General features: G+C 30.9%; 1 protein-coding gene across 5 annotated transcripts in view; it reads left to right on the top strand.

Moving 5' to 3' along the window:
* The window catches only part of LOC143250833 (NEDD4-like E3 ubiquitin-protein ligase WWP2), a 68,365-nt gene extending 55,037 nt beyond the window's left edge, over positions 1 to 13,328 (top strand). For all 5 annotated transcript variants that reach the window (XM_076501904.1, XM_076501905.1, XM_076501907.1 and 2 more), the window contains 6 exons: positions 203 to 362; positions 676 to 809; positions 2,013 to 2,153; positions 4,908 to 5,028; positions 6,627 to 6,828; positions 8,618 to 13,328. In XM_076501904.1, the coding sequence (XP_076358019.1) occupies positions 203 to 362; positions 676 to 809; positions 2,013 to 2,153; positions 4,908 to 5,028; positions 6,627 to 6,828; positions 8,618 to 8,790 (931 nt within the window). In that variant the 3' untranslated portion in view covers positions 8,791 to 13,328. The remainder of the gene's footprint in view (positions 1 to 202; positions 363 to 675; positions 810 to 2,012; positions 2,154 to 4,907; positions 5,029 to 6,626; positions 6,829 to 8,617) is intronic.
* The last annotated feature ends 391 nt before the right edge of the window (positions 13,329 to 13,719 follow it).

Raw genomic sequence — 13,719 nt, 5'->3', positions numbered from 1 at the left:
TAGGATGGGGATTTGAACACTTGGCCATGCTGGGTCATCATGCAATAATATTAAGCAATTTAAGTGTGAGCACAAAACAAATGGGTGATGCTGTGTTACCCTGCTAGCCAATAAAATGTTAATGATAACCATTTTTTTTTCTTTGTTAATATTTTAACTCCAGCTTTATTCTGCTAATTTTTATGTTTATCTTGTCTTGCAGAGAATGGTTTTTCACATTATCCCATGAGGTACTTAATCCAATGTACTGTTTATTTGAGTATGCTGGAAAAAATAACTACAGCCTACAAATCAACCCTGCATCCTCTGTCAATCCTGACCACGTATCTTACTTCAGGTTCATTGGACGCTTTGTTGCTATGGTGAGGAATATACAGTCATTATATAGATTGAAAATATTCTGACTTTTTAAATACCATAGATGTAATCTGTTTAAAATAGCCACATATTTCATTTTTAAGGGTTGAACTTTAAATCTTTTATTTTTACAGAATTTTTAGCTAAAGTCAATGACTGATGAATTTTCAATTGGTTAATTATTAGAAAGAAAATAATTTGAACTTATTTTGTATATCTTGAATTCTTCAAATCTATAAATTCAATTTGGTACATGAACTATTAATACTTTTAAAGAAACTATTAATACATGATGTTTTTATGCTGTTTCTCTACCAGGCTCTTTTCCATGGGAAGTTCATCTATAGTGGTTTTACTCTTCCATTCTACAAACAGATGTTAGGAAAACAACTGACAATGAAGGACATTGAATCCATTGATGTTGAGTACTATAGCTCTCTTGTATGGATCAAGTAAGTTATAGTCCCCATTATAGAGAAAGGTTTGTAAACTAAACCAATGAATAGCTGTATGATATATTCTAAATCATAATTTTTAATTGCACAGACTTTAGAATGTTGTGAAGTGGGTATAAAGAGGGAAGAATGTTCAGTTCAGTTCTTTTGAAATGTTTAAATACACAGGTAGCAAGAATACAACTTTACAGTTGATGAAATAAGAGATTATAGTAATTATTTATATCAGAATAGTGGAAGCATGGAGTTTCTTTTTTTTTCATAGTAACTCGTATTTTTTCTCACTATGATAGTGGATAACAACAAATTGGTTATACAGAAGTATGACTTCTTCACTTAATGATTGTGTATAAAATACTTGCCATATTGTTCTAACAGACCTTTTTTGAGTGCTAGTTTTATTAGTTTTGTATGTTTATTTATTGATTACAATGCATTTAAAGTGAAGCAACGTGCAACCACAAATTTACAATTTCAGATAGTTCTTGATTTGTGCGATAGTAATTGATCATGTGAATTAAAATTGTGTAAATCAAACATGAGTTTCCATAGAGTATACAAGATGTGTGCAGTCCCAGTGTGAATGCCATAAATAAAGTCTTAATTTACTGCAGGAGTGCCATCTATGCTTATGTAGTCAACATAATATATCTACTGTAAACATAAACTTCACTTTGAAGCATGATCAATTTATTTTAATGACTTTGTTGCATGACCAAACAGACCCTATGACCATCTGGCTACTGCACAGGTAATTGTAATGTTACTGTCATTGTAACATCACTTCAACTATTGTGCATCAAGAAATATTTGTATTTGATTTACAAGGTTGTATATAGAATGTGTTACGAAACCTAAGGTTCAGTAACCAATTATCCATGAACCAAGAAGAATCTGTGTACTTATTAAAATAATTTGTCATTAATGCTATAATTATCATTACAAAATTGTGCATTATTACTGCAATTAGACAATGTTGCTTTATAACTCTTATTACACATCTTTGCATTATTATTATTTTATGTTGTGTTATTACTTTCACAGTTTTACATTATTAACTGTCATTACACAATACTGCATTATTATTATTACTCAGTGTTGTGTTATTAGTAATTACACAATTTTGCATTATTGCTGTAGTTATACAAACTTGTATTATTGCTGTCGTCACACAATGTTTCTTTATTGCTGTCACTGCAGGGAGAATAATATTGATGAACTTGAGATGGAAATGTACTTCTCAGTGAACTTTGAAGTTCTTGGGGAGGTGATGTCACATGACCTGAAACCTAATGGTGGAGAAATTAAAGTTACAGAGGAAAACAAAGATGAATACCTGAGGTATATCCTTATTTGCTATGTTATTATAGGCATGATGTTCATTAATTAACCCTTTCGAGACAGGCATTCAAAATATTTTTGAACCACTGTTTTATGAAATTATCTTAAGTTTGGTGTCATACTGTAGATTATAATTCAGGTTTTCATATTCTACATTATTTAATTTCTTAATTTAAAAGTAAATATTAAACACACTTAAACATCTGTTTTTGTGTGTCAGATGGTATGATGAAAGTAGCACTGATTCAGATTAGACGTTTGTGATGTCAAAATACAAAGTTTATAGTTTTGTATGAATAAAGAAGTAAAATTACCAATACTGACAAGCTAGAATATAACATAAATACCTTTTATCTTTTCTATTTGCTGAGCTGTTACTATATTTAGTGAATCGGATAAAGTGGCTCTGCTCACCTTTTTCCACTTTTGGGAATGGTCCCTTATATACACTTACTTCTATATATCACATGTGAATAATCAACCAGAAGCTTAGAGTGTTCCCTTAGTGATTTTCTTAGCCATCCACCGAAAAATCACCCATACTGGACTACACATTCTTTGGGACTCAGCACATGAAACAAAAGAAAAACTCAACATACTAAGAAACCAAATAAACACAGCCATAAAACTGTGTTCACCAGATAAAATTAACAATGAATTAGACAAAATAAAACAATACTTCATCAACATCAATAAGTTTCCTCCACAAACCGTAGAAAACATTATACGCACACACCTAGACAGAAAGCAAAATCAACCAACTAAAGTAAATACAGCTCACGAATCAAAAAACCACAAAACCATATACTGCTGTATACCATATATTCCTGACATCAGCAAACAACCAACATTTGGCAAAATTAGTAACAAAATGACATTCCAGTTAATACCAAATTTATTCAAAAACCAGGCACAAAACTGAGGTCTATACTATGTAAAAACTACACTGACAAACACCACACCAACATTATTTATAAAATACAATGTGATAACTGCCACGACTTCTATATTGAAAACACAAGTAGAAAAATGGAAACCAGATTTAAAGAACATAAGTCACCTTCACACGTTTTCGAACACTGCAAGTCAAATAAACACAACAGTTGGAAAAAGTAAGAAAATTTGATTAAATCATTTACATATAATCATGTAAAACTTCCATGATGCATTGCTAAAAGAGAACAGTTAAGTTTTATAACAAGGTTCTTGTATTTTGGAGGGCCGTGAGTTTTTGAATCTTGTTCCTGAACACGCACTGTCAGTCACAAGGTAAAATACATATAATTTTTGAATAGTTTTATGCAGGATTGAAGTCAGATTTGTTTTGGAAATAATTTACAACTATTGCCTTATTTATAGACCTACAGCAATGTTAATTATTATAAAGCCAGGAAGTTGGAAATAGCAGTGGAGTTGAGATTTTTCCCTTTGTAATCCATTGGAGTACATGCATTTTCTAAGGGTGAAGCTGCCCCCTTGAATTGAAACAAGCATAGAAGATAAACTTTAAGCATTTTCTTGTGAATTTTGTAAAAATAATTCAGAGGTAAAATTTATTAATTGAAAGTTTTGTTTATTTAATTTTGTACATAGATATTTAAAATTTGTATTTTGGGTTGGCTTTAGTGCACTCCAAGCAAAAAAAAATTATTGCTTGTGAATTTCCTGAACTTTTCTGGGCATATATTTTCTGGGCACCATATTGGTGCTCCTAACCCCCTAGGAGAAACATGCAATTCAAACCTTGCATCTGTGATACAAGTATAGTGGTATCAGTTCTAGTCAGTCACTGTTTCTTAGCACTGTCGTAACTGAGGTTATGTAAATTTTCCACATCTCGACTTCAAGAAGCCATAACTTGTGTCTAAACACACAGTGAAAACTCTTTCTGTTCATTTCAACTGTACAAGCTTCTAGAGCATTACATAATTACGTAGAGATTGGAAGATAGTGATAGAATAGTTTGGTAATGCTGAAGAAAAAATGTTTGTGAGAAACTCTTACAGTTGGTCTTGATTATTTTTTTAAAGTTTGTATAAAGCTTAGTTTGTCATTTTGTTTTTCAGCTCAATTGGATTGAAATTGTTAGATTGTTTTACACACAGTCAAGGCTGTTTATTGGGATATTTTTTTACATTAGGCTTTAAAGAGCAAAGAATCATATAGAAAAGAAATAAAGTACATATATATGAGTATAAAATAGTTTAAAACTTGTTAAATATATTAAATACCTGATTAAGAACTAAGAAAGGTAGCTTGCTTATAAAGAAAGTTTTTATTGTACCCTGCTAATTATGAACTCAGGAAAACTACTTTTGGGTTTTTTGAATCAAAACGGTGTCAAAATTTACCAGTCTATAAAATAAAACTTTGGATGTATGTCCTTGCAATAATGTAGGAAATCAAAGCAAATCAGTAATTGAAATCTACAATAAACATAAGCATTTTATGATGCAACATAAGGACCTCACTAGTAGCAAATTGTATAAAAAGAAATTTATAGTTTGAGGCACATAAATGTGCTTTGCACTTGCAGGATTTGGGTGTAAAAGTGACAATCTATTTGATCATTGTAGCTCAGTTGTTAACAGTTGGTACTGTTGATTAGCTGCCTTCTCTCAAGTTCAGGATTAGGAATTGCTAGTGTAGATAACCCTTACATAGCTTTATATAGTTTTGGAAAGAAACATTTACAGTATTATAAAGTAAGAGTATTTCATTTTAAAATGCCCTGTTTTACATTCACTATCATAGGCTTGTCACACAGTGGAGATTTTCACGAGGACAAGAGGAACAGACTAAAGCATTTCTTGATGGCTTTAATGAAGTTTTACCTCTGGAGTGGTTGCACTACTTTGATGAAAGAGAGTTAGAGGTATTTATAGTTCTTTATAGTCTAAGGTCATGATGTAGTGTTAGATGTAACATTGTAAGAATATTAGTCAATGAAAGACACACAAGATGTTTACTGACATGAACTTATCAATGCTCATGCTGTGTACCACACATGACATAGCCTTCTTGTAGACTCCAAGGTTGCAAAAAAAAAAGTGTTTTGTACATTGTGGTTCTTGGTATTATTATACAAGAGATGGTTAAATACCATTATATATTCAGATAAGAACAGCTGAAGATTGGCAGTGTGTCCACTGGTCTTCCACTTTGCATTTAAGAATAGCTATGTGCATATGGTCATAGTGTATCTTTGTTCAGAATTCTGCAACAGACAAAATAACTGATAGATATTTAAGTGTCTTTGATGTGCTACAATATGGAAAAATTAGTATACCTAAGTTATTAACTAATTGGAAGGTAATTTAAGAGATGATAGGTATGAAAATTAAGGATATTGGTGGTAATCATCAGAGTTGAAGAGGATTTTGAAAAATAAAGTCTGAGAAAATAAAAAATAATAATTTGAAAAGCATAAAAAGCCAGAACACTTGTTGTAAAAAACAAATTCAATCAATCATGGGATGAAGAAACTGTATAATATATTAAATTGAGTCTTACTTGCATAATTGATCCAATTTGAAGCTCAGGAATATGATAGTCAGATAACATTACAAGGGTGTGTTTATTGATTATGATACATAGCCAGATAATATTAAAAGGGTATGTTTATTGAATATGATAGTCAGGTAACATTACAAGGGTGTGTTTATTGAATATGATAGTCAGATAACATTACAAGGGTGTGTTTATTTGATATGATAGTCAGATAATATTACAAGGGTGTGTTTGCTGAAAATCTTATTTTGCTTCTTTTTTTACTGTTGAGTAATATCAGGGGAAAATGTGAAGAAGAAAGATAATACTAACATAATGAGATTGTTCATAGTCAGTTATTTAATGTGTGTCAGAATGGAATAAAATCTTGTGTTTTTTCTCATGATAAATAGAATATAATGGATAGCATTAGGGGCTCTTTTTTTAATTGACAGAAGAAATGAGTAGCCTACAAGTTGATTATTAAAGTACTTTGAACAAGTTATTAGATTTTAAAATGATTCACTTACCTTTATTTATATCCTGGTAATGCCTGTACACATTATAAAACATATCTGATGTCAAGTGTGCTTGGTGTATTCTAATACTTTTAATGTTAGTCTGTTAATGTCAATTTTAGAACATCTGAAATAGGTATTTAATTGTATTAGGTATGTTTTAATATCTCTGTTAGTATGTGTAGTTGCTTAATCAAACTTAATTGTAAGAGTATTTGAAACGATTTTATAACTTGAGTGAGTTTTACCAGGATTTCCTTCTAACCCTAGAACAAGACTTAGTATTTTAAGAGGGGAAAAAAGTGGCACTCCTGGAAGGACTTATTTTTTTATTTTAGATCTGAAAATACCAATGTTAAAAACAATGTTAGTTATCCTGTGAAAATAATATTGCAGTTAGTATTTGCACATGCAACATAATGTTTTTAAATTTGCACAACTTTATTTTGTGTTTGTTTCTTACTAGTTAATGCTTTGTGGAATGCAAGAAATCGACGTAGATGATTGGCAACAAAATACTATCTATCGACACTACACTCGCACTAGCAGACAGATCGTGTGGTTTTGGCAGTTTGTGAGGAAGATGGACAATGAAAAGCGTTCACGACTACTTCAGTTTGTAACAGGCACATGCAGAGTACCAGTTGGTGGATTTGCAGAGTTAATTGGTTTGTTGTTTTTACATTAAATACTGTTAACTTATGGCAAATTTTCTTAGTTACTGTTCAAAGATAATTTTTTGATTTAACAAGGCAATATTAAAAATTCAGATTATCTATTTATTAACTTTTACAATTTATTTTGGAATGGCCATTTAAATGATATCATTCTTATGTTATTGTTATGTCTTATGGTACTTGCATAATACTATTAAATAGTGCCGTCTCTGTGTAGTGCTTTTGACTTGAATATACAAGAGGATCAGGAACTGCTTCATTCGAGGCTCAATTAGAATGTTTATCCAATGACAAATAAGGTATACTTACAGGCCAGTTGTTGATGTAATGCACCTGTCCGATGGGGCTAGCAGCTTAATTTATTGCATATCTACGTTATTTTAACTTTGACATGTGTATTTGATTTGTTGCCTTTGCATTGTGAAACTATGATTAGTTTCTTAACCTCAACATGCTCAAATTGTTATTTCTGCAAGCAGAAAATAAAATAATTTAACAATCTATCAGGAAATTATTTTCATCCTCTGCAGGTCCATATTAGTTTGTGGCTCAGTTTATTGTTTTGAAGACTGTACAGTAGAGGTAACATATCAGTTGAAAGCTTCTTTGAATACATGTACGTTATACTCACAATACTTTATTTACTGGCATGAGTTCACCCTGTAGGAGGGCTCTGAACATTTGAAGTCTTGTAATATCAAAAGATATGCACTTTAAAACTGGGTGTATTATAAGAGTAATAGTCAATCCCTTACCAGTGATGATGAGCAGTAAAGTGTTGTTGATGTGTTGCTGTCACTCTGGTCAGTAGCTTAAAATTAGGGATGGCAGCAGAGAGCCTTAATAGCTTTACCATAAATAAAAAAAAATCACTTATTAAATAGATAAATATTCATAGTAATTATTTGCTATTTATATCCTGAAAATATTAATGGTTTTATAGATATGTTTGTGACTGGAAAATTATGAAAAACAAGTGTATGCACATTGTTTTATTAGCAAAATAATTCAATGGACTATCCATGGGCTAGTGATCTATTATGGTCAGTAACCTGAATGGGCAAGTGGCTTAAAGTTAATATGGATTAATAATTAACTGTTTTGTCAATGTTCACTTAAAGGTTCATAGTGAAATTTTTACCTGGTAAGTTTGGATCATGTCATAATATGATTGTATAACCAACTTGTTTCATTGCTTAAGAGGTTATGTATAATATATGCCACAAGACACAACCAAATATTTTATTGTCATGCCAAATTGGGATGGGTAACTTGAATGCATTAACTATTTTAAATGCAAACAGATGTTGAAGGTGAGTTGGATATTAATCTATGTTGTTGAAGATATTTTAGGTATGATATACAAATGTTTTTTAGTTCACATAGTTAGTACATCAAATTTATGATTTAAATGCCAAAAGCTGGATAAGCATTGGAAATTAATAGGCCTAACATTGTTATAAGAATCATATAAACTGTATATTTGTTTTGTTTCTCGTGATTTGTTTATTTCTCCTGATCAGTGTTTGCTCCATACTGTGCAACTCTGCTGATGGGTTCTGGTATTGAATGCAAGGTCCCTTGGGCAATGTCTTGTGGGAGATAGAATTTTTTTTTTTTTTTTTTCAATACACTCATCTGACTTTCACTGTGAAATGGACATATTTTGAGATGTGTGAAAAAAAAACAATTATAGTTAACATAATTATTGATCTCTTATTTCAGAATGTACTATTATGTGGTAATTTACATCACTCTGTTACATATTTTTTCTCAACAGGAAGCAATGGGCCTCAGCGATTCTGTATTGAAAAAGTTGGAAAGGACACCTGGCTCCCACGCAGCCATACGTGTTTCAATAGGCTGGACCTGCCACCATACAAGAGTTATGATCAGTTAGTTGAAAAATTAACCTATGCTGTAGAAGAAACTGAGGGGTTTGCTCAGGAGTAGAATACATTAAAATTCACATATGGCTGGTGTAGCTGACCTGCTGGACATCAGTTATGATATTTTAATAGCTTTGCAAGGTGTCTTATGTCATCAGTTGTGATCAAGCTGCCTTGAAACCTGAAGGACATTTAAATGTGCTATGCTGATCTGAAGAGCACTGAGCAGAGACTGATTGTAAGTTAGTCTAGGTAACATTCCCCCATGACTACAAATTGAAGACACGTGTGAGAGTGTTTGATAAACACTTCTTTTACTTGGGCATCCCAAGTAAATTATTTAATTTTTTTTCAGATACTTGTAAAGATATTGAACTTGAGGTATAAGATTTGATGGCACAGTTTATGTCATAATGGAGAGTAATAGCCATAACATTATAGTTTATTAATATATATATATATATATATGAAGGCTTTTCTCTCACTGGATGATTGGAATATAATTGAAATTCTACTCATTAAAGTTTTTCATGATTGGGTTTTAAGAAAAGAAATCAAAGATTTAAGCATGGTAGTTTTATTAATGATGTCTATTACAATATCAGTTTGCATAAAACTATTCAACAAAGTAATTTGCTTTTAGTTTTTTGGAGACCACCATTCACTTAGATACAATGATTCTACTTTTAGTATGTTTAGAGTATTTTGAACCTTCTAAGAATATTTAAAATATTTCTATTTTCAACATATCCATCTTTTTAAATTTTAAATTACCTAAAACAGTAGAAAATTAGTCTCAGCATATGTTGACTTCAGTAGAAAATGTTAACTGTTAAAACAGTTAAATTAGAGACAAGAAAAAGTTCTTTGAGTTTTTAAAATTGAAATGATCTTTGTGTTAACTCATTGAAGAGACATAGGTAGATCTTAGCTTACCAATAGCCGTATATATATCAAAAAACATAAAGTAAAAAGGTATTTTTTAAAATTATATGGAAAGGAAAAGTATTACTACATATTTCTCAGGCTGAAAACAATGTGGAAGGTCGTTGCTTCAGTACACACACACACACACACACACACACACACACACACACACACACATTACTTTTCAGTTGTTATAAAGTACAAGGTTAAATTTAGCAATTCTCCAACTACTTGTCTGCAAATATTTCAAAATGGAAATTACATACTCTTATACATATGTGGTTATTAATATATCTGCTGTAATGCTAATAAGAATTTTTATTGTATTCATATGAAAGGAAATTTCCCAAAAATCCAGTGGAAGAAATGGTTTGCTTGCTTCTAGTTAGTTACACACACACACACACACACACACACACACACACACACACACACACACACACACATCTATGAAACATTAGCTTCCATTACTACTGTTGATTGAATATTTCTGTATGAACTATTCTTAAATTGTAAATTGTATTAAAAGTACAAGTCCTTCTGTGTTGAAGTTACTTTGTTTAAAAAGTGAGGCCAAATTCTGTATGATACTGCATATAATTTACCACCAGTGTGTGTGTGTGTGTGTGCTGTAGTTCGAAAGTGTAGTAAACCTCTTATGAGTGCAACAGTCCATATGTTTTTATTTTGGGTATTATCAGAGAAAATGAATGAAGAGAGGACAGTGTGAATTAGTGTTAAATAATTATTTGGGAACTGCAAGTATGCTTGTAATTAATGTTGGGTACTGTGTTAATACAGGTAAATGTATCAAGATGCAGCAATTAAGAATATATTTTTAATATAAAATGTATCCTTGAAATTAAGCAATATTTATGGATGTAGAAGCACCAAGAGGTGAACTATTCTTGTTCCAAATAACTGTTTGTAAACTTAGGTCTGTTATGCTGTTGTGAAAAAGAGAGTGACATATGTGCTAATGACAAAAAAAAAATATTTGGCCTGTATATAATTATCTTTCGTATATTTTGTGTAATTTTTGTGTTGCTTATTCTTGTGCAATGTCAGGTGCTTTACTTAGCTGGTTGCACAATCCTTGAAAATCAAGGATCGTCCAACATTTTCTTTATATTAAGTGTAATTAAAAAATATATACAAATGCTAGATGTTAAATAACCATTGGAAAGGTTGCATTAGGTACAAAACCCAGTGGTAAGATATATGAAATTGATGCTTATGATGACAGCATTAATTTTGAAACTTCCTTAAAATGGAAACTTTGTTGAAGAGCTTGATACTATTTTTTTTCCCCTTTCATTACAATCAGATGTGGAAAAGAGGAAAGCAAAATGTTTTTAGATACGTTAATACAATTTGCTAAAAAAAAGTCTTGTGTGGTAATAAAACTGTTGTATCTAAAACAAGAGGTGAGACACTTTTTTAAGTTTGATATGAACTCTGAAAATGCAGACGTGGTTTAGTGTTAACTTTGTTGGTCTAGACTCTAAAGACATTTGCTCAAATTTAACCTGTTTGTTAAGAATGGCATATTTTTTGTGATGATATAAGTATATTGGACTTTCCTGGGAATGAATGTGTTACAGATATTTAAGGAGAAAGAGAGAGCAAGTTCTGTGTTAGTGTAGAAACCAGAATAAAATAATAGAATTTATTAGGTTTCCAGTATCAAAATTAATTTTTTATTTTTCTTGGAATTGTGTAATAACCTTTGTAAGATATGGATTGTGTTTTGATGAATGGGTTAACTCTTGTCAATGTTTACTGTTTGTAAATAACAAGGACTAAACAGCTGAGAAGATTATATTGTTACAACAAAAACAATAGGAGTGAAGTGTGAACTGTATTGAGTTAATATTATTTTTTTAATGTTAACTGCAGAAGGAGGTAATTTAGAGTTAGCTTGCTGAAAAAAAATACATGGAATTTTTCAGCATGTAAAATTTAGGTGGTCAGACTTACAGAACTTGTACATGATATTTGTTATTAATTAGAACTAAATTGTTATTTTAAAACTTTATTGTGTTTTTATTACATCACTTTGTTTTCTTAAGTCATACTTACCAGTTATTTGTAGAAACATTCTTTGCAAATGTATTTTTTTTATAACTTACTGTTTAGTGTCAGTGGAATATTTAGTAAAACAAGAATGCTGTTGATTTCTAATTGAATATAAACACATTTATTCAAATGATTGATGCTCTATCTAAAGCCAAAATATTGGGAAACATTGATAACAGATGGCATAAGAAGTCAATGTTTAACAAACCATCATGCAATTATGTTGCTAGCATATCTTTGCCTAGTAGAACTTGACTATTTTGTTTTGAGCTGTTTATTGAAAATGGACATTACCAGGTTGTTCAAGACTCGCTCAGAATGCATCTTTGTGGACAGGGAAGAAGGATACCACAATCGGTACTGAAACACTGAATTTTGTTTGGCCATTTAATTGGTTCTGATATAGCACCTTTTGTTTTCACTCGGTGAAGTTCTTTAAAGCAGTCTCTGGACATTTGTAGCACTATAACACAGTTCCTAGACTTCTTGTAACCTGAGCCTAATGTAATAATATAGCAGCATTGAAACCCAGCTGGTTTCTTAGCCTTGCCACCCTGATGTGATAACATAGATGACATTAAGTTCATTGCAAAGGTTTGATCATAGAAAACAATGTTATTAATACAGTTTTATTTCAAAGCACTCAGTATTTTTGTTTGTATCTTGTACTTTATTCAATGTCATTTCAACTTAGTGTGGTGTAATAAATTACTAGCATTTTATTGTTTATTTGTTGTTTCACAAAGTCTGAGGTCTTTATCACAGGGAGAAAAATAGATGTAATCCAAGCCTCGTGTTTCTGATAAACAAAAAATTGCATGAATTTGGTACTTCACAAATGGTCTAAATATATCTTTGTTCCTTTTTCCAAGCCAAGATTCCACATGTTTAGAATCATAGGATCTTTGAAGGAAAATATTTTGAGTCTTTGAAAAAGAAAATCATTGACAATGTCAATTGTTTTTTCTTCCCCAAACAACCTGAGGTGTACACTGCTTCTGAAATGACAGAAGTGAGAACCTTGCATGTATGAAAACTTTTAAATTAATACTTTGAGAAAGGTGCCCTAAAATTTGGATTCTAAGACTACTTACAAAATTTGCTTAATCTGTTTGTTGTACAAAAATAGTCTAAATCCAAAAATAAATTACAATGTTTCCAGAATTTTTTGTCTTATTTATTTGTTGTTTATTTTAAATTAAATACTGTTTCATTAGAAAAGGAATACATAAATTGTACTTATATTTAATTCACATTTCTAAATTTATGAAACTCTTAACAATAATATAAAGTATTTTCTAAAACAATACATAATCCAATGTTTGAAGTGAAGCTTGCTTGGAGCATTTGTGTGAATTTTAAAAATGTATTAGTTAATTCAATAATTGTGATTTCATGTTGTAATCACAGGTTTTACTATTAATTATTGAGTCTCCAGTGTCAGGTAGTGTGAATGTATTGTTTTTCATTGTCTGTGTCCATGATTTTGAAGATTTTAAGCTGTGGCCTTTAGTATTTTAGAGGATGAACTGAGAAACTTTATTATGATATAAGCAAAAAGTTAATTTGGATATTAAAATCACTTGCACACTCACAGTATTCAATATTATTTTTTGATAATATTTATCCACCAAAATACATTTCACCTGTTGTATATACATCCAAATATTTTAAAACGTGAGTTTGGAATGATAGTGACATGTCAGCACAGTAATATTAAGAAAACCAAAGTTGATGTCATGACATCATAATGAAAAGTAAGCAGCATGAGGAATATCGCCATCTTATAAAAGAACAGGACTATGATTCACAAACATTTCTATGCTGTACATATTCGTGAACATGTTTTCTCCCCTTTTACTCTTTGATCTGACCAGTATTTCATCTCCCGAGATTCATTCTTTGGTGAATAACTAATACGTTTTTTCTTTCAAAATATACCAACGATCAGTGCCTAGAATTTTACCAATAAATGTCTAGATATCCG

The sequence above is a fragment of the Tachypleus tridentatus genome, chromosome 5, assembly GCF_004210375.1.
Source record: "Tachypleus tridentatus isolate NWPU-2018 chromosome 5, ASM421037v1, whole genome shotgun sequence".
Lineage (NCBI taxonomy): Eukaryota > Metazoa > Arthropoda > Merostomata > Xiphosura > Limulidae > Tachypleus > Tachypleus tridentatus.
This window is presented reverse-complemented; position numbering and strand designations above follow the sequence as displayed.